Source organism: Nerophis lumbriciformis, linkage group LG15 (genome assembly GCF_033978685.3).
Source record: "Nerophis lumbriciformis linkage group LG15, RoL_Nlum_v2.1, whole genome shotgun sequence".
Lineage (NCBI taxonomy): Eukaryota > Metazoa > Chordata > Actinopteri > Syngnathiformes > Syngnathidae > Nerophis > Nerophis lumbriciformis.
This window is the reverse complement of record NC_084562.2, coordinates 3412780-3439414: the sequence shown is the minus strand read 5'-3', so window position 1 is coordinate 3439414 and position 26635 is coordinate 3412780. Positions and strand designations below refer to the sequence as shown.

Below are 26635 nucleotides of genomic sequence, written 5' to 3'. Positions count from 1 at the left end.
AAAAAAGGTGGCACAAGCGGAAGAAAAGACTGATAAAGTTGAGGAATGCTCATCAAACACTTATTTGGAACATCCCACAGGTGAACAGGCTAATTGGGAACAGGTGGGTGCCATGATTGGGTATAAAAGCAGCTTCCATGAAATGCTCAGTCATTCACAAACAAGGATGGGGCGAGGGTCACCACTTTGTGAACATGCGTGGCCAAATTGTCGAACAGTTTAAGAACAACAATTCTCAACAAGCTATTGCAAAGATTTTTAGGGATTTCACCATCTACGGTCCGTAATATCATCAAAATGTTCAGAGAATCTGGAGAGGCAAAGCCCGTGACCTTTGATCCCTCAAGCGGTACTGCATCAAAAAGCGACATCAGTGTGTAAAGGATATCACCTCATGGGCTCAGGAACACTTCAGAAACCCACTGTCAGTAACTACAGTTGGTCGCTACATCTGTAAGTGCAAGTTAAAACTCTACTATGCAAAGCGAAAGCCATTTATTAACAACACCCAGAAACGCTGCCGGCTTTGCTGGGCCCGAGCTCATCTAAGATGGACTGATGCGAAATGGACAAGTGTTCTGTGGTCTGATGAGTCCACATTTCAAATTGTTTTCGGAAACTGTGGATGTCGTGTGCTCTGGATCAAAGAGGAAAATAACCATCTGGATTGTTATAGGCGCAAAGTTGAAAAGCCAGCATCTGTGATGGTATGGGTGTGTATTAGTGCCAAGGCATGGGGAACTTACACATCTGTGAAGGCACCATTAATGCTGAAAGGTACATACAGGTTTTGAATCAACATATGTTGCCATCCAAGCAACATTATCATGGACGCCCCTGCTTATTTCACGTGTTACAACAGCGTGGCTTCGTAGTAAAAGAGTGCGGGCGGGTACTAGACTGGCCTGCCTGTCTCCCATTGAAAATGTGTGGCGCATTATGAAGCGTAAAATACGACAACGGAGACCCCCGGACTGTTGAACAACTCAAGCTGTACATCAAGCAAGAATGGGAAAGAAAAAAAAGAAAAGAATGGGAAATAATTCCACCTGAAAAGCTTCAAAAATTGGTCTCCTCAGTTCCCAAATGTTTACTGAGTGTTGTTAAAAGGAAAGGCCATGTAACACAGTGGTAAATATGCCCCTGTGCCAACTTTTTTGCAACGTGTTGCTGCCATTAAATTCTAAGTTAATGATTATTTGCAAAAAAAAATAGTGTTTCTCAGTTCAAACATTAAATATCTTGTCTTTGCAGTTTATTCAATTGAATATAAGTTGAAAAGGATTTGCAAATCATTGTATTCTGTTTTTATTTACGAATTACACAATGTGCCAACTTTACTGGTTTTGGGTTTTGTAGATGCGACGCTGACTGTCATCTTTTTGCTTCTTATTCGCGCTACTGAAATATTAAAGGATTCCTCTCCTAAACCGAATCTCATCTAAAAGGCAAAACGCTTCATTTCTCGAATTAACAGATTTAATTTGAAATTGAGAGATGAAAAGAACCTTATTGCTCTGATGTATCCAAAATCCCCTGACAGAGTGTGGTGTGAACCATCCAGCCGGGTCTTTCTGTGTGGCAAATATTCAATATCCTCCGGTCTTTGAATTTCGTGTGTGTGTGTGTGTGGGGGGGGGGGGTTGTTGGGCTAAGGAAAGTCTGTCAAAATGAACAAAGGACGGCCCAAAAGAGAGAATTTGCCAAAGAAAAAAACAGCCCTGGCATTTACTGTGTAGAAATTGTAGATGGTTTATCAACAACTCTCACTCTACTAAAAATGGAAGCATGCATTTACGTCTTTGACAGACAAACAGAACAAGAAAGTCAAATGTGGACATCTATGGCAGAAAGATTGCATCCACAATTCATATTTAAACACACCTATCAACCTTCATGTGCGGTATTATAAGCCAATTAATGACTCGTTAACTTTCTTATCATCATCATTACATGATGTAATACGTTTGATGATGCTACTCCTTTGAGGGCTCAGGCAATATACTGTATGTGGTTAATCATAATCAGTGGGGGGGATACATCCAAGCATCGATACCAAGGGTGGTATCAGTATCAGATCAACACTGTTGTGGCAGAATTTATATTTTTGGTTGTTTTCACAAAAAACGTTCATGATATTGTGATATTCATAAATTGTTTCTGAACACAGGGAATAGGTTACTGGACGTCTTTGGGGCTAAGGACAAAGCCAAAGGTTTTTTTCTATTGTGATAATATTTTGTACTATTGATTTTATTTGTGTCTAACTATAAACGTAATAAAAGTAAATATTATGTTGTTGGTTTACTGCATTGTCTTATTAAGTTAAAAAGTTAAAGTACCAATGATAGTCACACACACACTAAGTGTGGTGAAATGTGTCCTCTGCATTTGCCCCATCCCTTTGTTCACCCCCTGGGAGGTGAGGGGAGCAGTGAGCAGCAGCGGTGGCCACGCCCGGGAATCCTTTTGGTGATTTAACCCCCAATTCCAACGCTTGATGCTGAGTACCAAGCAGGGAGGTAATGGGTCCCATTGTTATAGTCTTTGGTATGACTCGGCCGGGGATTGAACTCACGACCTACCGATCTCAGGGCGGACACTCTAACCAAGGCCAGCACTGAGCAGGCTATACAGTTGTATTTAGATTAGGTCTGTCAAAAATAACGAATTAACTCATGTGATTAATCATATAAATGATAGCAATAATCATATAATGTTATATTAAATTATATCTTATTATTATATTTATGTCATATAAGCAGATCAATAACACAATTTATTTTGACTGAACATGCATCTTTGCCTTCACCGCAGTTGATTACCTAAAAGGTGGCACCGGTTATGTCAGTGCAAAAATTGGAGTGAGGGGACTCCAACAGGACTTTAGATAAAACCGTTACCAGGTTTTGAACAGATAAATGACGTACATTCAATTAAAACATGTTAAAAAATGTTCTTGGATGACATTCTGACAATGGTAACAGTTTGAGAATTGTACTTGTGTCCAAATTGTGTATCAGGGTCTTATTTTAAGTTGATTTAAATTAGCAAGCTAGTGATGTGATTAATCAATATTAATCCAAATTCAGAAGTGTGATTGATTTGATTTAAATGTATTTTACAGCACTCATATAGATAAACTGTTACATTGTTAAACAAAAATGTTTGTTGATATAAAAACTAGGGCTGTCAAAAAAAAAAAATAGTTGACTCGTGTGATTAATCTAGAAAAAATATTGCATTAATCATGTATACGTGTAGATTAATCATACGATTTATTCTGACTGTACATCAGGGGTGTCAAACTCATTTTCATTGAGGGCCAAATCGCAGTAACGGCTGTGGTAATAACCTGTGATTAATCATGATTCATCTAAATGCATTTGATTATTTGATTTTTTTTAATGTATAACTTGCTTTAAAATTATAAATAAAGGTGACATTTAACTATTTGTTTTTATCTCACAAAAGTAGTTTTGCAATACAGTACATAATAATATAATTGGCATGATCAGATAATATTAAAATTTAAAATATGCATTTTTTTCTGTCAAAATTGAAAGAACGAATGCATTTATTAAAACAAATAAATAAACTAAAATAAGTATTCTATTGAAACCCATTTTTTCCCGGCTTTCGCGGGCCACATAGAATGATGTGGCGGGCCAGAACTGGCCCCCCGGGCCTTGAGTTTGACACCTGTACTGTACATGCTCCTTTACCTTAGACACTATACAGGCAGTGATAAGGTCGATGCATACGTCAGTGTAAAGATAAGTGCTGAGACTCCGACTGATGTGCTTGTTGATAAATGTCATCCAAAAATAAACCCTGATTGGAATTGATAAAACTCTTGTGAAGTGAATCATAATTATATAGCGCTTTTCTCTAGTGACTCAAAGCGCTTTACATAGTGAAACACATCACCTAAGTAACTTTTGAACCAGTGTGGGTGGCACAGGAAGCAGATGGGTAAAAAAGTATCTTGCCCAAATACACAACGGCCGTTACAAGCGGGGATCGAGCCTGGAACCCTCAAGTTGCTGGCACGCCGCCCCAAGTTTTTGAAAAAATAAAGTACATATTTTAATCAAAATATTTTTTTTAAATTTTCCTGGATGTCATTCTGACAATAGAATTACATTTGGGTCCAAAAATGTTGTTGAATACACCCTTTCTATCTCCATATCATCAATTCTTATATGACACTGTATGTTATTTTTCCTATTTCCAAAAATTATATATTTTGTTTTATTTAGGTTGATTGACAGTTTAATGGTTTGATGCCAATAAACTGTCAATCAACCTAAATAAAACAAAATATATCATTTTTGGAAATAGGAAAAATAACATACAGTGTCATATAAGAATTGATGATATGGAGATAGAAAGGGTGTATTCAACAACATTTTTGGGAATCTATATAGATGATAAATTAAATTGGAAACTGTACATAAATATACTTAAGACAAAGATGGCAAAAAATATTGCTATGTTACATAAAATCAGCTTCACGGTGGGAGAAGGGTTAGTGCATCTGCCTCACAATACGAAGGTCCTGAGTAGTCTTGGGTTCAATCCCGGGCTCGGGATCTTTCTGTGTGGAGTTTGCATGTCCTCCCCGTGGGTTCCCTCCGGGTACTCCGGCTTCCTCCCACTTCCAAAGACATGCACCTGGGGATAAGTTGATTGGCAACACTAAATTGGCCCTAGTGTGTGGATGTGAGTGTAAATGTTGTCTGTCTATCTGTGTTGGCCCTGCGATGAGGTGGCGACTTGTCCAGGGTGTACCCCGCCTTCCGCCCGATTGTAGCTGAGATAGGCTCCAGCGCCCCCCGCGACCTCAAAGGGAATAAGCGGTAGATAATGGATGGATGGATACATAAAATCAAAAACTCCGTAAATCAAAAGGCTCTTAATATGTTATATAATTCTTTCGTACTCCCTTATCTTAATTATTGTGTTGAAATCTGGGGTAACAATTACAAAACAAACATCAACTCTATATTCTTACTTCAAAAGAAAGCGATTAGAATTGTAAATTATGCAGATTATCATGACCATACCAATGCTCTGTTTATTAAATTAAAAACATTAAAACTGCATGATCTTGTTGACCTCAACACTGCTATTGTGACGTACAAAGCTCATAACCACATGCTGCCTCAGTGTCTACAGGAGAGGTTCATACCCAGAGATAATCCCTATGACCTCAGAGGTTCAGCTGTCTTCCAGAAAGCTAAGATAAGAACAAGCTTAAAAAGTAGATGTGTTTCTGTCAGGGGGGTTCAACTGTGGAACAGCTTGGATGATTCCTTAAAATGTTCCAGTTCCATTCACACATTTAAAAAACACTTTAAGACCAATGTCTTGGAAAAATATATCACTCTTGAATCAACACAGTAGTTAATACTATGATCAATGTTAATTAAAATACTAAATGTGGGATTTAAATAATAATGGAAGTATAATTGTTTGTATATAGTATATAAAATGGTACAAAGGTTTAACACGCGTATAAGGATATTTCACATGCCTTTACTGTGTATATAATTGAACAGTGTTCATATTGAGTATAATGTGTATTTATAATATGTTGTACAAAAAACATTTCATAATTTTCGGAAGTTCATCTTGTACTTGACATTGTTTATAGGGTTAGGCGCTATAAGTGTTCAACTTCAGCCTAAACCCTTTCGGTCTGCAACATTTTCATTTTCAATCTATGAATGTACAACTGTTTGTTTATTTTGTTGACCATTGACCGAAGAATAAACTTTACTTACAAATATTGGGTTTATTTTTAAGTTAATTTAAATTAAGCAAGCCGGTAAGAAGTTGTGATTTGTCATGATTAATTCATATTCTAAAGCAGGGATGTCAAACATGCGGCCCGTGGGCCAGATCAGGCCCGTGAACAGGTTCAATCCGGCCCGCGAGATGAGTTTTCTGAGTGTAAAATTGAGCTGCATTTTTAAATTTAAGAAACTTCTGTTCTAAATGTGTCCACTGGGTGTCACAATAGCAATTCTGTTAGCCAAGCTAAGTATGCCAAGCAAGAGGCACGTGGTAAAGCGACTCCTCCCACTCCACCCAATGTAAACCAAAAAGGAGTAAAATAAAAAATTGGTAACCCCACTTAAAATGCTGCATGATACACTGCACATTGATATGGTACTGTGAAAATGATTGTCTTCTGTGCAAATTCTAAGAAAGTGAACAGTGTGTGATTTACTGCAATACTCTCTGTCTTTTTATTTTTTTTATTTTTGGTTGGTTGAAATTGCATAGCTTTTATTTTTCTATCAAGACACAGTGATGTTGAGTAACTCAACCCTCTTGAATTTCTACCTCCGTTTGTATGGTTTGTTGAGTTAGCTCATAATTACTATTTGGAAATGACAAATGATGTAGTTGATACTATGGGTGTGGGAAAAAATCAATTCGAATTCAAATCGCCATTCTCACGTTGTACGATTCAGTATCGATTCTCATTTTTCTAAAATCAATTTTCTTTTTTTTCTTTTTCTTTTTTTTAATTAATCAATCCAACAAAACAATACACAGCAATGCCATAACAATGCAATCTAATTCCAAAACCAAACCCGACCCAGCAACACTAAGAACAGCAATAAACAGAGCAATTGAGAGGAGACACAAACACGACACAGAACAATCCAAAAGTAGTGAAACAAAAATGAATATAATCAACAACAGTATCAATATTAGTAACAATTTCAACATAGCAGTGATTAAAAATCCCTCATTGACATTATCACTAGACATTTATAAAAAACATTTAATAAAATTAGAGCTGCAAGCAGCGATGGACGCGACCGACTTTGAGGGCTCATAAAATCCAAACCGGAGCAGTAATTAAAACACTTTCATCAACTTTTAATCAGAAGGGTTCAATCTCTCTCCTGTGCTAATTTGAAGCTGACACAACAAACGCGCAAGAGGAGATAATGTTTGAAAAAAGGTGACTGTTTTTACTCAACTTTTGTTTTGAAGGGGGAATTGCAAACTTCCTGTTAATTTTTGCTGGGGGTTGTCAGTGTATGAAATCTAGGTCTAAGTGATACCTACATAGAGGTTTTTGTTTCATGTCTCTACGACATTCCTGCTGGGAGTTAGAGGCAGTTTTGTCTGTGTTTTCTTCCTAGGGGGTGCTAGAGCGCAATTTTGAGTTTTGTGGGTTTTTTTTATTAGATCGCAATTTTCGCCAGTCCTGATGTGTGTGTCCAATTTGGTGAGTTTTGAATCATGTTAAGAGGGTCAAATTACAGCTCAAAGAGGCGGCGGTATAATAATAAAACGCTAGAAATTCAATAGGGTCCTTGGTCCATAATAAAATAAAAGAACAATAGTGTCACAGTGACTTACACTTGCATCACATCTCATAAGCTTGACAACACACTGTGTCCAATATTTTCACAAAGATAAAATAAGTCATATTTTTGGTTCATTAAATAGTTAAAACAAATTTACATTATTGCAATCAGTTGATAAAACATTGTCCTTTACAATTATAAAAGCTTTTTACAAAAATCTACTACTCTGCTTGCATGTCAGCAGACTGGGGTAGATCCTGCTGAAATCCTATGTATTGAATGAATAGAGAATTGTTTTGAATCGGAAGAATATCGTTTTTGAATCGAGAATCGCGTTGAATCGAAAAAATTGATTTATTATCGAATCGTGACCCCAAGAATCGATATTGAATCGAATCGTGGGACACCCAAAGATTCGCAGCCCTAGTTGATACATAGAATATTTTTAATTTATGCTTTAGTTTATGTTTTGTTCAATCCTCGATGGGCTGTGACATAGCGTTTAATGGTTTTGTAGATACACTGAGATTAAGTCAAAGTACATTGTGTTCTTCATGGTGTTTTTGAAACTGCACCAATTTTTTCCTCAGATTTTTCAAGTAACTTAAAGAGTTTTGTCAAGAGGATTATTTGTGATATGCGCATTTTCAGAATGTGCTTGTTCTATTTTGGGCCAAAGTAAAACAAAGAAAACAATCTGAAGTTGCCGTAGTTGTATTTTTAAGTTATCATGCCATGATTTTCCCTGCCCGGCCCACGTGGGAATAGATTTTCTTCCACGCGGCCCCTGAGCTAAAATGAGTTTAACACCCCTGTTCTGAAGTGTGATTAATCTAACATCAACGATGAATTACTTGACAGCCCTAATTAAGATATATTGTTAATTAATATATTTGTTAAATAAGTTTATTGATGTTTTGTTTGCCTACAATCGTTGCGTGGTTACTGGGATTGGATGTGGCAGTGTGGCTCAAATGGTAGAGTGTCTGGTCAGAAACTTGAAGAAAGAGCAAAAATGCATTTCTTTCAATATGCATCATAACAAAAAGGGTAATATTTAACAAATGGATAGATGTTGATAGTCCAACTCATGCTGACTGGTATACACAAGCTATGAAAATGATATCAGTAGAAAAAAATGCATTTAGTTTAGATAATAATGAGTGATATATTGGAATATGGGATCCATTATTTAAATTTGTTTTAACTATTAAATGGACCTAAAATATGACTTTGTTTTATCTTTATGGAAAATATTGGACACAATGTGTTGTCAAGCTTATGAGATGCGATGCAAGTGTTTTTAAATGTTTTTATTTTATTTGTTATAAATGTCTAATGATAATGTAAATGAGGGATTTCTAATCACTGCTGTGTTGGAATTCTTATTAATATTGATACTGTTGTTGATATTATTCATTTTTGTTTGACTAGTTTTGGATTGTTTTGTGTCATGTTTGTGTGTCCTCTCTATTGCTCTGTTGATTGCTATTCTGAATGTTGCTGGGCCGAGTTTGGTTTTGGAATTGGAATTGTATTACTGTGGTATTATTGTGAATTATTTTGTTGTATTGATTTATAAGAAAATAAAAAATAAACAATTGAAGGTTCTGGTTTGAATTCAGCTTCCGCTATCCTAGTCACTGCCGTTGTGTCCTTGGGCAAGACATTTTACCCACCTTTCTCCCAGTACCACCCACATTAATGTAGCTTAAAAATGGATTGTCATCCATCCATCCATTTTCTACCGCTTGCCCATTTCACAATTTAAAATGCTTTTGAGTCTCCAGAGAGAACGCGCGATATGAATACAATGAATGAACAAATAAAAGGCAAAATTCACAAAATCGAAAAAAAAATGCACGAAATATCAGAATCAGCAATACTGGACTTGTATTTATTTGGTATCAGATCTATACTACAATTAGCTGTATCAACCCCTAAAAATGACATGGGAACAGTTTGAGACAATCACACAAAGAGTGCATGCTTTAAAGCAGGGGTGTCATAACAGATAGAACAATGTTTGTCAACACTTAAATGATTGAAACGTCTGTGAAGACACTTAAAGGAGGACAGGAATTCCATCGGTCCCTTTATTTAGCGAAATTGTTTGTCGGCCATAACCACACCAAAACAATGTGTAAAATACTTCTTTCTAGCAAAACCGGTGGTTGTCTACCGTACAAACCAAGCCAAAAGCAACTCTTTGTCATCTGTTATATCAACAGCAGCCGCTTGCTCTCTCTCTCGCTCACCTGCACCAACACATACACTATGGCAGTGGTTCTGAAATGGGGGTACGCGTACCCCTGGGGGTACTTGAAGGTATGCCAAGGGGTACGTGAGATTTTTTTTTAAATATTCTAAAAATAGCAACAATTCAAAAATCCTTTATAAATATATTTATTGAATAATACTTCAAGAAAATATGAATGTAAGTTCATAAACTGAACATCAAATCAAGTAGGCTATTCCATTCATTACAATGCAACAATGCAATATTCAGTGTTGACAGCTAGATTTTTTGTGGACATTGATGTTAAAGATTTCTTTTTTTGTGAAGAAATTTTTAGAATTAAGTTCATGAATCTATTACATTCCCCAAAGAGGGCACTTTAAGTTGATGATTACTTCTATGTGTAGAAATCTTTATTTATAATTGAATCACTTGTTTTTTTTTCAACAAGTTTTTAGTTATTTTTATATCTTTTTTTTACAAATAGTTCAAGAAAGACCGCTACAAATGAGCAATATTTTGCACTGTTATACAATTTAATAAATCAGAAACTGATGACTTAGTGCTGTATTTTATTTCTTTATCTCTTTTTTTCAACCAAAAATGCTTTGCTCTGATTAGGGGGTACTTGAATTAGAAAAATGTTCACAGGGGGTACATCACTGAAAAAAGGTTGAGAACCACTGCACTATGGCAATTAGCCACTGGTGCGTTTATGGCCACACAAAAAGTTGGACAACTCCAACACTACACGTCAAGTGTAAATTTCAGGTCGTTTTACTATGACTCCTCAATCAGTGTGCTTATTCTACTGTCATTTGTTAAGAATGTTATTTTTTGGATATTAATCATGAAATGATGTTACAGGACTACATAATTGCTAATAAAAATAATTATTTTACGGACAGAAAGTTAATAAACACTTCATCTCATGCAACATGTGAATGTTTTAAGGGGAACTAAATGTGTGTATGCATGCTTTAAAGCAGAGGTGTCAAACGTGAGGCCCGCGGGCCGGTTTAGGCCCGCGAACAGGTTTTATCTGGCCCGTGGAATGAGTTTGCTAAGAATAAAAGTATAAAAATCGCAATAGCAATTATTTATATATTTGTAGATGATGCTACATAGCAGTGGTTCTGAACCTGGGTTCCATCGAACCCTAGGGGTTAGGTGAGTCAGCCTCAGGGGTTCGGCGGAGCTTCCGCCACGGAGGTCAAGACGCACCCGATGTGTAAATAAAAACTTCTCCTTATCGGCGTATTACGGATACAGCAACAGCAGAAGTCACACTGGTTTGCAGGTGTGTAATTTGTTGTGAGTTTATGCACCGTGTTGGTTTTGTTCTTCGAACAAGGTGATGTTCATGCACGGTTCATTTTGTGCACCAGTATCGAGAGGAGCCAGATGATGTGGTTCGGGCATCTGGTCAGGATGCCACCCGAACGCCTACCTAGGGAGGTGTTTCAGGCACGTCCGAACGGTACGAGGCCACGGGGAAGACCCAGGACACGTTGGGAAAACTCTCTCTCCCGGCTGGCCTGGGAATGCCTCGGGATCCCCCGGGAGGAGCTGGACGAAGTGGCGGGGGGGCAAGGGAAGTCTGGGCTTTCCTGCTTAGGCTGCTGCCCCCGCGACCCGACCTCGGATAAGCGGAAGAAGATGGATGGATGGATGGATGGATGGATAAAAAAACATATAACTTTGTCTTGAATTTGAAAAAAAAAAAAAAACATTTTATTTTTCCCTAAAGAAGGGTTTGGTGAATTCGCATATGAAACTGGTGGGGTTCGGAACCTCCAACAAGGTTAAGAACCATAGAAGCATTTCAGTCCCATCTTAAAACTCATTTGTATACTTTTGCCTTTAAATAAACCCCCTTTTTAGACCAGTTGATCTGCCGTCTCTTTTCTTTTCTTTTCTCCTCTGCCCCCCTCTCCCTTGTGGAGAGGGGCGGCACAGGTCCGGTGGCCATGGATGAAGTGCTGGCTGTCCAGAGTCGGGACCCGGGGTGGACCGCTCGCCTGTGCATCAGTTGGGGACATCTCTGCGCTGCTGACCCGTCTCCGCTCGGGATGGTTTCCTGCTGGCCCCACTATGGACTGGACTCTCACTATTATGTTAGATCCACTATGGACTGGACTCTCACAATATTATACTTGACCCACTCGACGTCCATTGCATCCGGTCCCCCCTAGAGGGGGGTGTTCTCCAAGGTTTCTCATAGTCATTCACATCGACGTCCCACTTGGTTGTGAGTTTTTCCTTGCCCTTATGTGGGCTCTGAACCGAGGATGTCGTTGTGGCTTGTGCAGCCCTTTGAGACACTTGTGATAATAAATAAATGATAAATGGGTTGTACTTGTATAGCGCTTTTCTACCTTGAAGGTACTCAAAGCGCTTTGACACTACTTCCACATTTACCCATTCACACACACATTCACACACTGATGGAGGGAGCTGCCATGCAAGGCGCTAACCAGCACCCATCAGGAGCAAGGGTGAAGTGTCTTGCTCAGGACACAACGGACATGACGAGGTTGGTACTAGGTGGGGATTGAACCAGGGACCCTCGGGTCGCGCACGGCCATTCTCCCACTGCGCCACACCGTCCTTTAGGGCTTTATAAATAAACATTGATTGATTGATTGATTGAACCACTGCTACATGGGCTGCTGCCCCCGCGACCCGACCTCGGATAAGCGGAAGAAGATGGATGGATGGATGATGTTAGTGCACCAGTCGAGGAAAATGAGCAAACTACATAAATAACATCCTGTAATTAGACTTTTATATTATTTTTTTTATCTTGATAGATTGAAAATTAACACCAATGAGTTGACTGATAATTTATTTAGAAAGTATAAATAAGGACAAATAAAGGTAGAATACTAATAACCACAACATGTAAGTGTAAAAAAACAAAAACAAAACATTATGATTTGTGCATTTTCAGAATGTGCTTGTTGTATTTTTAAACAAAGAAAACAATCTGAAGTTGTCTTTATTTTCGAGTTATCATGCCATGATTTTACCAGTCCGGAGTAGATTTTTTTCTCCATGTGGCCACAAAATGAGTTTGACAACCCTGCTTTAAAGTGTTCACATCAAAATAAACTTTGTCCACGCTTGCACGTGGTTACCGTGCATATACCCACTCACACACACACACACACACACACACACACACACACACCAATAAAACTTTCATCATATTGCAAGACAATAAATCATATTCATCCACAACCTTGCACTTATCCCGGCTTGCAGCGTGGAGGAAGCCATGCAGACGTCCGTCCCACGTCCACACAATGATGCCACTTACCCACGAAAGCGTTCAGGAGGATCCCCAAAAAGCAAGCAGCCAGGCGACATTGCCTGGCGGAGGCCATTTAAACGCGCGAATAATCCAGCAGGTGCGGGAAACAAGGTGAAGTTAACAGGTGAGCATCCGGGTACATGTTCGGACCTGCAGGACAACTCAACACGCTTTCGCCATTTTAGCCATCTATCAGGAATCTGTCAGCATCCCGCTTCCCCTCTCCTCCTTCTCCTCTTCATCCACCCCACTCTCTCTCCCCTCTCTCTCTCTCCCCTCTCTCTCTCTCCCCTCTCTCTCTCTCCCCTCTCTCCTCTCTCTCTCTCTCCACTCTCTCTCCCTCTCTCTCTCTCTTCCTTACAGACACTCATGGAACAAAAGAGTCGGGTCGATTTGCAAAACCCTGTGTAAAAAAAAAAAAAAATACTGACACAAATTAAGTCATTAAACGCAATTCACGAAAACTCCACTAAATATCACTCCATTACGTCGCCTTTTTGTGGCCTTTTCACCGTGACACGTGTTGACGTTTGAATATACCACAAAACGCTGGCATGTTTTTGTTGTGTGCAGAAAAAAGCGACGCACGTTTTGGCATGATGATAAATAACACAACTTAAAAATATGTTTTTAATATAAAGTTGGTCTTTCTAGGCATAAAAGAGGCGAAAAAAATATGTGGAAAATAATGCATTGTGTTTAAGGGTGATGGTTGAGTGAACCTGTTCGGATAAACAAGGAACTCTTCTATGAGAACAAAGCAGCGCCTCTTTAGCTGTACTGTAGTACCCCCTAGTGGGCGTTATATATATATATATATATATATATATATATATATATATATATATATATATATATATATATATATATATATATATATATATATATATATATCTGCTATAACCCCTTTGTTTCATGAATGGACATCTCAAGTAGTCCAAGTCCAAGAGTTTAAATTTGTTTTCCATTTGCTTACCCACAATTTTACTAACAGCCTGCCTTTTTTTCAAAAGATATACACACTTTTCCAAAACACCACATTAAATTGTCTTAATTCCTAAATTATTTGCAAAATGACACACTTCGGTCTAAACCAGTGGTTCTTAACCTGGGTTCGATCGAACCCTACGGGTTCGGTGAGTTGGCCTCAGGGGTTCGGCGAAGCCTCCGCCGCGGAGGTCAAGACACACCCGACTCATCGTGTAAATTACGGATATTTGAGTCCTGGGCATGACATTAAAGTGCATCCGGCAGTGGAGGCTCCTCTATGGGGTCTTAGGGCACTAGGGGGTTAATCCCTTTACTACTGTTACCCCCAAGTGGCCCTTGGCAAAGCCCTAGTACCTGACTGCCCCCTAGCCAGGGATACATTGAAGACCAGCCTTGGCGTCACTATAAACAGCGATTTTAAACTTGACAAACAAGTCAATGGCGTTTTAAAATCGTGTTTTTATCATCTGGGACGGCGTGGCGTAGTGGAAGAGTGGCCGTGCGCGACCCGAGGGTCCCTGGTTCAATCCCCACCTAGTACCAACCTCGTCATGTCCGTTGTGTCCTGAGCAAGACACTTCACCCTTGCTCCTGATGGGTGCTGGTTAGCGCCTTGCATGGCAGCTCCCTCCATCAGTGTGTGAATGTGTGTGTGAATGGGTAAATGTGGAAGTAGTGTCAAAGCGCTTTGAGTACCTTGAAGGTAGAAAAGCGCTATACAAGTACAACCCATTTATTTATCTTCGTCTTTTAGCAAAGGTAAAACCGTTTTTATCTTTTAACCTTTTTGAACAAGTCGTGCATGCTTTTATTTCAAGTCGCCTGGACTACTGCAATGCACTTTATGCTGGCATTAGCCAAAAAGCTCTCTCCCGGTTGCAATTAGTCCAGAATGCGGCAGCACGACTTTTAACAGGGGCCAGGAGACGCCAACATATAACCCCAATCCTTGAGAGTTTGCACTGGCTCCCTGTTCATTTTAGAATTGATTTTAAAACCTTGCTGTTTGTTTTTAAAGCTTTACATGGACTGGCACCTCAGTATATCTCGAACCTCATCCAAACTTACAATCCTGCGCGCGCTCTGAGGTCCGAGAGCCAGCTCCAGCTCGTGGTGTCCAAGACGAGACTTAAAACCAGGGGAGACTTGGCCTTCTCTGTGGTCGGCCCTAAGCTCTGGAACACTCTGCCCCTCCATGTTCGAACTGCTCCCACAGTGGAGTGTTTTAAGTCTCGTCTTAAGACCCACTTTTATTCTCTGGCTTTTAACACTAAGTGAGTTGTGTGGTCCTCTGTTGTCCTCTGTGTTTTTAAAATGTTGATTTCTATTTACTGTTTTAATTGGTTTTACCCTTTGAAATTGTTTTTAATCATATTTATTTTATATTGTTTTTAATTGTGTTTAATATTGTTGTGCAGCACTTTGGAAACATTTTGTTGTTTAAATGTGCTATATAAATAAAGTGGATTGGATTGGATTGAAGACCTCAACGGCGGAGCAGGCGGAAGACGGTAGATTTAAGAACTACCACAACGGCTGCGATGGCGAAAGAAGGCTGCAGCAGAAAAGGGTCCCCAATTGCGCACTGCTCAAGCGTCCTCTGCGCACAGCAAATATATGCCACGCACCAAATCAAACCCATCTGAATTCTAAACAAAAATAAACACATTTATTCAGTGTAATTTTGCAATGCAACTCTGAGTGACAGTGACAACAAGCGGCCTTAACGGTGTTCGTCAACACCGTTCAATTATTGTAACGTCTATCGAGATGCTTCGAGGACAGGAATTATATCGATCACTTTATTGAGCAAAACTGTTTATATTCGGCCATAACCACACCAAAAACATGAGTAAAAAACTTCTATCTCGAAAAACTCGTCATTTTCTGCCGTACAAACCAGGCCAAAACCAACTTGTCATCTGTCACCAACACACATAGCACTAAGCTACTGGTGCGTTTATGGCCACACAAAAAGTCGGACAACTCAAACACCACACAAAGTTACACTATGACTCTTCAGTCATATGTGTGCTTATTCTATTGTCATGTATTATTAATGTTAATTTATTGATATTTATCATGAAATGCTGTTACTAAATGATAAATGGGTTGTACTTGTATAGCGCTTTTCTACCTTCAAGGTACTCAAAGCGCTTTGACACTACTTCCACATTTACCCATTCACACACACATTCACACACTGATGGAGGGAGCTGCCATGCAAGGCGCTAACCAGCACCCATCAGGAGCAAGGGTGAAGTGTCTTGCTCAGGACACAACGGACATGACGAGGTTGGGGATTGAACCAGGGACTCTCGGGTCGCGCACGGCCACTCTCCCACTGCGCCACTAGAGAAAGTTACAGGATTACACACTTCATCCTATGCTTACATTTCATTGTGCAGCATGAGGATGTTTAAGGGGAACTAAATGTGATCTCTGAAAATGATTTCAAAAGCAGGACCCCCACCCAGACATATTGTACAATACTAATCCATAGCTTATGAAAAACAAGATTTCTTTTATTTTCATTACAAGTGGGGCAAATCACTAATATTACAAAATAATCTCATGAAAATGACTCCTGTCATTTGAGTGTTATAATAAAAGATTGGTTTGAGACAGGTGTGCTGCTGGAATTGCCACGTGTGATGTTGCTCTCATGTGCTCCACTGAATGCTCAGGGAGTTTTTGTGTTTGCTCAGACACATGAAAAATTAGAGGGAACATTGGTCCCAAGTCCAAGAGTTTACATTTTTTTTCCATTTGCTTACCCACAATTTTACTAACTGCCTGTCTTTTTTCAAAAGATATACACACTTTTCCAAACACCACATTCAATTTACTTAATTCCTAGATTATTTGCAAAATGACACACTTCGGTCTAAACCAGTGGTTCTTAACCTGGGTTCGATCGAACTCTAGGGGTTCGGTGAGTCGGCCTCAGGGGTTCGGCGAAGCCTCCGCCTCGGAGGTCAAGACACACCCGACTCATCGTGTAAATTATGGATATTTGAGTCCTGGGCATGACATTAAAGTGCATCCGGCAGTGGAGGCTCGTCTATGGGGTCTTGGGGCACTAGGAGGTTAATCCCTTTACTACTGTTACCCCAAGTGGCCCTTGGCAAAGGCCTAGTACAGTGGTTCTTAACCTTGTTGGAGGTACCGAACCCCACCAGTTTCATATGCGCATTAACCGAACCCTTCTTTAGTAAAAAAAAATTAAAAAAAATTCAAATTCAAGAAAAAGTCATATGTTTTTTTACTGGTGCACACAATGAACCGTGCAATAACAAAACCAACACGGTGCATAAACTCACAAAAAATTACACACCTTACACACATTACCATGAATTGATATACTGTAAGTGGACCCCGACTTAAACAAGTTGAAAAACGTATTCGGGTGTTACCATTTAGTCGTCAATTGTACGGAATATGTACTGTACTGTGTAAACTGTACTGTTTCAAATAATGTATTCTCTTCCTTTGCAATCTGCTAGTAAAAGTTTAAATTGATCAATCAATCAACCTGCAAATCAGATGGAAAATTAGGGGGAACATTGTTGGGTCCATAATACACTGATAGGGAGAAGTTTTTATTTACACGATAAGTCGGATGTGTCCTTACCTCCGTGGCGGAGGCTCCGCTGAACCCCTGAGGCCGACTCACCGAACCCCTAGGGTTCGATCGAACCCAGGTTAAGAACCACTGGCCTAGTACCTGACTGCCCCCTAGCCAGGGATACGGTGAAGACCTCAACGGCGGAGCAGGCGGAAGACGGTAGATTTAAGAACTACCACAACGGCTGCGAAAAGGGTCCCCAGTCGTCTTGGACTCCGTGCCACTGGACCCTGACCCGATTCTGTCAAGGGTCGTGTGGTGACTGTCTGTGCACCAGTCTCCCCATGTAAAACAAAGTCACGTACAGGCACCCTCCATAAAGGGATACACCCCTACCAGGAAGATCGTCATACTCATTGGAGTGACCGTCGATGATATTATGGATTAACCCAAAGACTGTTCCCTCTAATTTTCCATCTGATTTGCAGGTGTGTAATTTATTGTGAGTTCATGCACTGTGTTGGTTTTGTTCTTTGAACAAGGTGATGTTCATGCATGGTTCATTTTGTGAACCAGTAAACAAAAACATTTCACTTTGTCTTGAATTTGAAAATTTTATTTTTTATTTTTCACTAAAGAAGGGTTCGGTGGATGCACATATGAAACAGGTGGGGTTCGGTACCTCCAACAAGGTTAAGAACCATTGGTCTAAACATATATACAAAGGTTTATTTGAAATAGGGACAGGTACAGAACATAGACATCTGAAATAGTTATCCAATGTATGCATCATAGTGTTTGTAGCCAAAGCTAATTTACATCACGTGTCCCCAACAACAACAACAACACAGATCCAACATCATTAAAATAGGAAAATAAAAAGAATAAGGCAAAGATGAGTCGATAATAATGATAATAGTAATAATACAGACAAAGTGCAAACTAGATAAAAGCCAATCATAATAATAACACAGACATAGTGCAGACTAGATAAAAAACAATTAGTAAAAATTTGTAAAAACTAAACATGGGAACACGATTGTTGCTCAACTAGCCACAATTGTGTTTGTTTTTTGAACGTGACAAGTACAGGTATACTTTTCAAAGTGTCCGGTAGAGAGTTCCATAGTTGTGGTCCTTTTATTGAAAAGGCAGTCTGGGCAAAAGATGTTCTACGGAATGGAACGCAACAGTTGCCTTTTGACATTGCTTGGGTGGTAGATCTGGTACCACTTTGCAGTCTTGTAATTGCCTTGCAGAGCAATTGGGGAGCAGAGTTATCCAAGCATTTAAAAACCAGTTTGACTGTGTGTAACCAAATAAAATTGGCAAAACTTAAAATATTGTATTTGGTTAAAATTTGGCAATGATGATATCGTATACTCTTCTTGTATAGGACTTTCAAGGCGCGGTTATAAAGACACTCAATGGTCTTGATTGATGACTGGTGTGCCTGGGACCATGTAGTTAAGCCATAAGATATGTGTGAAAGAATCATATGAGCCATTCATCGAAATAAAGCAAGCATTTGTAAAAATGCAGTTTTATTTTCATCTCACTCACACATATTTCAAATGATAAGACACTATTGGAGTGAGTTACCCAGAACAGTGATAAATACAAAACACATTTGTAAAAACTCCTATTTTACTATAAGAAATCACATGTTTGGGGCATTTTGTTCAACCTTTTTAGCATATCTGATGAATGATTACTGTAACTTGACAAAATATATTGGCAAATCCATAGCAATCGTCATTGTTTACTTTGAAGTGGGCCTATACGTAAGGACCTAAAGAGAAAGTAAAAATATCCTGTAATCTTTTCAAGAAGTGCTCAATAATGATGCTGCAAACTGAAAATATGTATTTTTACCACAGTCAGGTAAAGTAACATATCACAGTAGTCAACAATGACATGCAGTACAAATTAGAAATCTGAGACAAATAAAAATGTTTGAAAAAACATCTGGAGAAAAATAAAAATTATATCATAGAGTATAGGCTTCATGTGCAGACTTAGGCAACAGCAACTCTATGAAAGAACGTACTCAAAAGCCTCAGTTACTGATTCTAATCATCACCTGCCCGTCTAGCTGGATCCAGCCATAGTATCTCATCCACATCACATGTGCAAGATGGGAAGGTGAGTGTAAAGCATTGTGTGTAATATTTCGCAAAAACTGGGAAGCAGAGTCTATGCCTAATATTACACAAATCTGCACAGTGGTTTTGTTTACTGTGTGTAGACTTTTGTTAACTGTGTGAAAATGTAAAATTTAGTGTGTAAGTAATTGGAAAAAACTAACAAAACTGGACTCAGTGGAATCAATTATATGAGGAAATCTAACACAGCAATAACATAATTTCATTTAAAAAGAAGTTAAAATACATTTTTCATAGGTACAACAAAGAGGAGGAAACGAACTATTTTAAGGGTGTAACATTTATACAAACTACATTTAATGAAATAAGTGGGTTTATTATTGTGAGTCTAAGTAAATGAAATTAGATATGTTATGTATCCTGTTAATATGTTGACAAATATCTAAGTAACTGATTATAGATTGAGTGCTGATGCAGGACAGTAAAGTTTTGCTTTTTCCTGCTCATATTCGGACACACCATGTATCTTTGTATTTTTTCCTTTGCTAACATATATATATATATATATATATATATATATATATATATATATATATATATATATATATATATATATATATATATATATATATATATACACACACACATACACAGTACAGTCCAAAAGTTTGGTCACACCTTCTCACTCAATGTGTTTTCTTTATTTTCATGACTATTTACATTGTAGATTGTCACTGAAGACATCAAAACTATGAATGAACACATGTGGAGTTATGTACTTAACAAAACAAGGTGAAATAACTGAAAACATGTTTTGTATTTCTTCGAAATAGCCACCCTTTGCTCTGTTTACTGCTTTGCACACTCTTGGCATTCTCTCGGTGAACTTCAAGAAAAAAAAAACATTTCAAGTCCTGAAATGGTTTTCACTTCACAGGTGTCATAGTTTTGATGCCTTCAGTGACATTCTACAATGTAAATAGTCATGAAAATAAAGAAAACACATTGAAAGAGAAGACTGTTGGTATATAGATGTATGTATACATAGATATGCATACACACATACACAGTATTGGAGTATTGGGGATGCTTAATTGTTAGATAATTTGTTTGTTGAATATAAATTGGTGTTTAGAAACTGTAATTTTTTTATGTGTTTCTAATTTTTTAATATTTTTTAAAATCTTTTTCTAATTTTGAAATATATTATTTTATTTAGCATTGTTTTTATCCACACAGGACTATAACGTGATAAAGCCAAGTACTGTTAACCTCTCTTAGTGATCATAATTGACTGCAGTTGCTTCTCTTTATTTACAAAAGGGATTTGCATGACAGAACAAAGGGGAAGTCTAAGGATCTCGCTAAAGACCTAAAAAGGCAAATTGTAGATTTACAGAAGCATGTGAAAGTCTTTCAGGGACGGGCAGTGATTCTGGGTCGTCCTGTAATCGGTTGATGGTACGAGCCCCACTTCCTTTATTTCAGTCACTGCTGTTGTACCCTTGGACAAAACACTTCACCCTCGTTGCCTCCAAGGTGTTAAGTCCTTTGGGTATCTGGAAAGGCACCATATACACCGTGGTACCTCGGCTTTCCTTAGCAATCCGTTTTAAAATGACCTGTCACACATGTGGAGTTATGTACTTAACAAAACAAGGTGAAATAACTGAAAACATGTTTTGTATTTCTTCAAAATAGCCACCCTTTGCTCTGTTTACTGCTTTGCACACTCTTGGCATTCTCTCGGTGAACTTCAAGAACAAATGTTTGGACCTAATTATTAGTTCCCTCTATTTTGCTTTTTTTCCCCCCAATTCTTGTTTGTCACCGCTTCCCCTCTGGTCCAAGAGCTGTTTTCGTCACTCGTTTCCTGTTTGGCAATCAGACGACACAGCTGTCCTTGGTTGTCAATCATGAGGCTTCGTATGCCGCATCCTTTTGCTTCGTACTTAAATTTGCTACATAGTTTTCCCTATGCCTGTGCCTTGTTTCTTTGTGTGCACTTCCCTGCCACATTGTGTTTGGGGTGTTTTTCTTTATAAAGGGAATTTTACCTACTATTTGCATCCTGTCTATGCATCCAGGGGTCCAGATCAACAGGGCCACCGAAGTATTAAACCCCCACCCACAAATAAATAATATTGCAATTTCCAAAAACATTACAACAAAACAGATTTTATCGAGAATTATTATAGTTTGGGATGCAGAAAAACTATGACTAAAATTGAAAAATGAGTGTGGAGGGGGGTGTGGTCTGCGGGCCTGCCGCGGAGCGGGGTGTGGAAGGACCAGCCTCGAAGCACAGCTGGCAGGTGATTGGATTACCCAGCTGGGGTTGATCATCCAATCACCTGCCATGCTTATTAGCGGCAGCCGGGCCGAGACACCAGGGTGGGAGTTGGAGCGAGAGAGCAAAGCAGAGACACACTAGAGAGCAAGCAGAGACACGCCGGACTGAAAAGTCCTAACGATATATTGCTGAAAAGCAAACCATACTGGTGGATGAGAATTATATAGAACCCACTAGAGGGCAACCTCTACAATGAGCTTTCAACATCACTTAATGCAGACACTTGTTGGCGAATACAGCAGTGAGTAGAGTGTAAGGACGAGAGAGGACAGGCAAACAGACGACAACTTCGTATTTTGCTACGACTTCTTTCTTCAATTCAATAGTGTTTCTCACCGTACTTATCAAAGTGATGGCACTTTTTTTCCCAATATATCACATTATTTGCAGTAGTAGCGCAGGAACTGAGCCACCAATAATTTGGAATCTTTGATTGGGCACTCGGTTCTGTGGAATGATACATGAGCGAAAGGACTAGTTTGTTAAAAAACCAGGGCAAACTTTTGGTGAATAATTTTGTCAAATCCCGAATCCTACAAGTGGTGGCCCGCAGAAAAACTGAGGTACCACTGTCTGATAGAATCCATTATTATTGATATTACTTTGAAACTATTTCTAAACAACTAAAGTAAAGCCCCAAGATCATCACATAAAACAATTGCACTTATTGAAAGTATAGTTGACTATTAGGATGTGTCAGCACTTTGCAAAGGTCAGGAAGATAACCCAAACTGTTACCCTTTGATGAAAGGAAATGGGTTATAAAATGCTAAGGAACAACCCAGGGACCATTAAGGCTCAAGTCTCCCATAAACTACTGGAACAACAGTGTCCGTCTACAGTAACAACAGTTTTACATTACCATGGATGACCAAGAAAGAGGCCTCACACCAAAACTGTTTGGAATAAGAATAATACACAAACCATGACCATTCTGGAATGGCCACAACCTATGACCATGACCATGACCACTGATTGCATCATGGCCAATTATGCAATTAGCCTGATGATGTCATTTAGCCCCATCCCCTGCCACAGAGAGATTGTAGTACTGACCTCACAAATCTTCTTATGCATAGATGGACAAAGATATTCTGCAGATATGAACAGTCATGCCTTGCCACATCACGCTTCAAATATTGCAGCTTCACTATATATACAAAACCCAAAACCAGTGAAGTTGGCACGTTGTGTAAATCGTAATTAAAAACAGAATACAATGATTTGCAAATCCTTTTCAACTTATATTCAATTTAATACACTGCAAAGACAAGATGTTTAATGTTTGAACTGATTTTTTTGCAAATAATCATTAACTTAGAATTTAATGGCAGCAACACATTGCAAAAAAGTTGGCACAGGGCATTTTTACCACTGTGTTACATGGCCTTTCCTTTTAACAACACTCAGTTAACGTTTGGAAACTGAGGAAACCAATTTGTTAAGCTTTTCAGGTGGAATTCTTTCCCATTCTTGCTTGATGTACAGCTTAAGTTGTTCAACAGTCCGCGGTCCATGTTGTGGTATTTTATGCTTCATATTGCACCACACATTTTCAATCGGAGACAGATACTAGGCAGGCAGGCCAGTCTAGTATCCGCACTCTTTTACTACGAAGCCACGCTGTTGTAACACAAGCAGATTGTGGCTTGGCCTTGTCTTGCTGAAATAAGCAGGGGCATCCATGAAAACGAAATTTGAAATGTGGACTCGTCAGACCAAAGAACACTTTTACACTTTGCATCAGTCCATCTAAGATGAGCTCGGGGCCCAGCAAAGCCGGCAGCGTTACTGGGTGTTGTTGATAAATGGTTTTCGCTTTGCATAGAGTTTTAACTTGCACTTACAGATGTAGCGACCAACTGTAGTTACTGACAGTGGTTTTCTGAAGTATTCCTGAGCCCATGTGGGGATATCCTTTACACACTGATGTCGCTTTTTGATGCAGTACCGCCTGAGGGATCAAAGGTCACGGGCATTCAAAGTTGGTTTGTCGCTTACGTGAAGCGATTTCTCCAGATTCTCTGAACCTTTTGATGATATTACGGACCATAGATGGTGAAATCCCTAAATTCCTTGCAATAGCTTGTTGAGAAATGTTGTTGTTTAACTGTTCGACAATTTGCTAACGCATTTGTGCACAAAGTGGTGACCCTCGCCCCATCCTTGTTTGTGAGTGAAAGAGCATTTCATGGAAGATGCTCTTACACCCAATCATGGCACCCACCTGTTCCCAATCAGCCTGTTCACCTGTTGGATGTTCCAAATAAGTGTTTGATGAGTATTCTTCAACTTTCTTAGTCTTTATTTGCCACTTGTGCCCGCTTTTTTTAAACATGTTGCAGGCATCAAATTCCAAATGAGCTAACATTTGCGAAAAATAACAAGTTTACCAGTTCGAACATTATTATTATTTATTTTTTATTTTTGTCCTGTCCAGCTTCTCAGGCAAATTATATAGTTGATGTAGATGCCCATGTCGGCTGTTCAGATTTACTTTACAAAAGAGAAGTGTAGGATACTTCTCTTGTTGCCTTATTTGTATTTGACTTTACTAAATGTATTTATAGTATCATTTGGTGCAGCCGGGCTGGAGCAGGAGGGGATAGAAAGAGAAAAAAAGGAACACAGAGGGGGAAATTGTGGGGACAAGAGGGGGATTAGACAGAGAGACAAAAACAACAACAGCAAACACAACAACAACAATAGAGCAACATCAGCAAATACGACATGTACAAATATGATGGTAAAAGTAATAGCAAATAAGCAGTTAGCGAAAAGAAAAAAGAAAAGAATAAATACACAAATGACAATGAGCATTATTACACTACAGATGGAGCAATACAAATACCAATAGAAATAGCACTATTGATAATGAACAATACCAATACTTTACCTTTATTATCAACAATGCAGTTGTTCAAATGCAACAGTTCGAACATTAAATATCTTGTCTTTGTAGTCTATTCAATTGAATACACGTTGAAAAGGATTTACAAATCATTGTATTCTGTTTTTACTTACACAAAGTGCCAACTTCACTGGTTTTGGGTTTTGTATACACTTTTTAGGGATATGAATGTTGTCTATCTGTGTTGGCCCTGCGAAGAGGTGGCGACTTGTCCAGGTTATACTCCCGCCCGAAATGCAGCTGAGATAGGCTCCAGCCCCCCCCCGCTCCCCCTTAGCTACAAAAATGATTTATAAATAATAAGTCATACTATTGCAGACATTCATTTACCATGGTCAGGCCTGCAACCAATTAAAAGCAATAAACAAGGGATTACTGTGTTCAAATAGTTGCATACTGTGGGGAGGCGGGGCCGGCAGACCAACAGCGAGGCGTGCCCCGCCGGGGCCGACTCCGAGATGGCGGCGAGGAGGCGTGGCCGGCAGTCCGACAACGAGGTAGGGCACACCGGAGCCCGCTCCAAGATGGCGGCGAGGAGGTGTGGCCGGCGGACCCGCGTCCGAATGGACTGCAGGTGCGTGGATCGGGCAGCTGGGCACAATCAATTAATCTCCTTGAATTAATCTCCTTGAACTAAAAGGGGGACAGCCGTAAAAGTGAAGGAGAACCTGGCGGAGAGAGTTGGAGAGCCAGCACTGCATGGAGAGCGAGAAGCGGTCGCTGAGCGCGAGAAGCAGAGAGCCAGACGCAGACGACGACGCGGCAGACTGAAAAGTGAGCCGAAGAGCGAGCAGGGAAGAGGAGCTGAAAAGCAACCTAAACTGAGGTTTATTTGAAAAAATAAACAAAGTCGCAACCCTGCTCAATTATGTCCTTCCTTGATGGTCCTGAGAACCCGCACGACGGCTTGAGTCCTTCACACATACAAATGTACTTCTGGGCCACAGTACAGTGATAACATTAGCTGTTTTGCTCGCACAGTTTCATTATAAACGCAGCTCTTTGAGAAAAAAAATATTTTTACTATTTATTATCCAAACAATACACAACAGTTTTCGGCAGTTATGTAGGATCGCATAGAATAGGCTAGACCAGTGGTTCTTAACCTGGGTTCGATCGAACCCTAGGGGTTCGGTGAGCCGGCCTCAGGGGTTCGGTGGAGCCTGCGCCGCGAAGGTCAAGACACACCCGACTCATCGTGTAAATAAAAACTTCTCCCTATCGGCGTATAATGGATACCCCCAAACAATGTTCCCTCTAATTTTCCATCTGATTTGTAGGTGTGTAATTTCTTGTGAGTTCATGCACTGTGTTGGTTTTGTTCTTTGAACAAGGTGATGTTAATGCACGGTTCATATTGTGCACCAGTAAAAAAACATATAACTTTGTCTTGAATTTGAAAAAAAAATTAATTATATTTCACTGAAGAAGGGTTCGGGGAATGCACGTAAGAAAGTGATGGGGTTCGGTACCTCCAACAAGGTTAAGAACCACTGGGCTAGACTTTATATATCCCATAATGGGGAAATTATGTGGTCACAGTGCAGATTCAAAAAGTCCACAAAAAAGTGTTAAAAGTAGCGCAAATGTCACAAAAGTGCCACCCCAGGTTGTGCAGTTCCAAAGGCGTTTAAACCAAAAAGTGACATGAAACAAGCGAGAAAACATTAAAGAACACAAAGAAGGATATAAAAGAGCACAGAGCTGTTGCAACCAGCTGCCACGTGGGCGGCGCCATTGTTACATGCAGGAACTGAAAGAAAAATGCAATGAAAAACTAAAAATGAGTAATAAGTAACAAATATAGCATATTGCA

At 39.3% G+C, this 26635-nt stretch overlaps 1 protein-coding gene across 1 annotated transcript in view; it reads right to left on the bottom strand.

Moving 5' to 3' along the window:
• The window catches only part of LOC133616225 (immunoglobulin superfamily DCC subclass member 3-like), a 262060-nt gene extending 248986 nt beyond the window's left edge, over window positions 1-13074 (bottom strand). The window contains exon 1 of the mRNA XM_061975393.1: window positions 12899-13074. Coding sequence (XP_061831377.1) covers window positions 12899-12965 — 67 coding nt within the window. The 5' untranslated portion in view covers window positions 12966-13074. The remainder of the gene's footprint in view (window positions 1-12898) is intronic.
• Between the last annotated feature and the right edge of the window lie 13561 nt (window positions 13075-26635).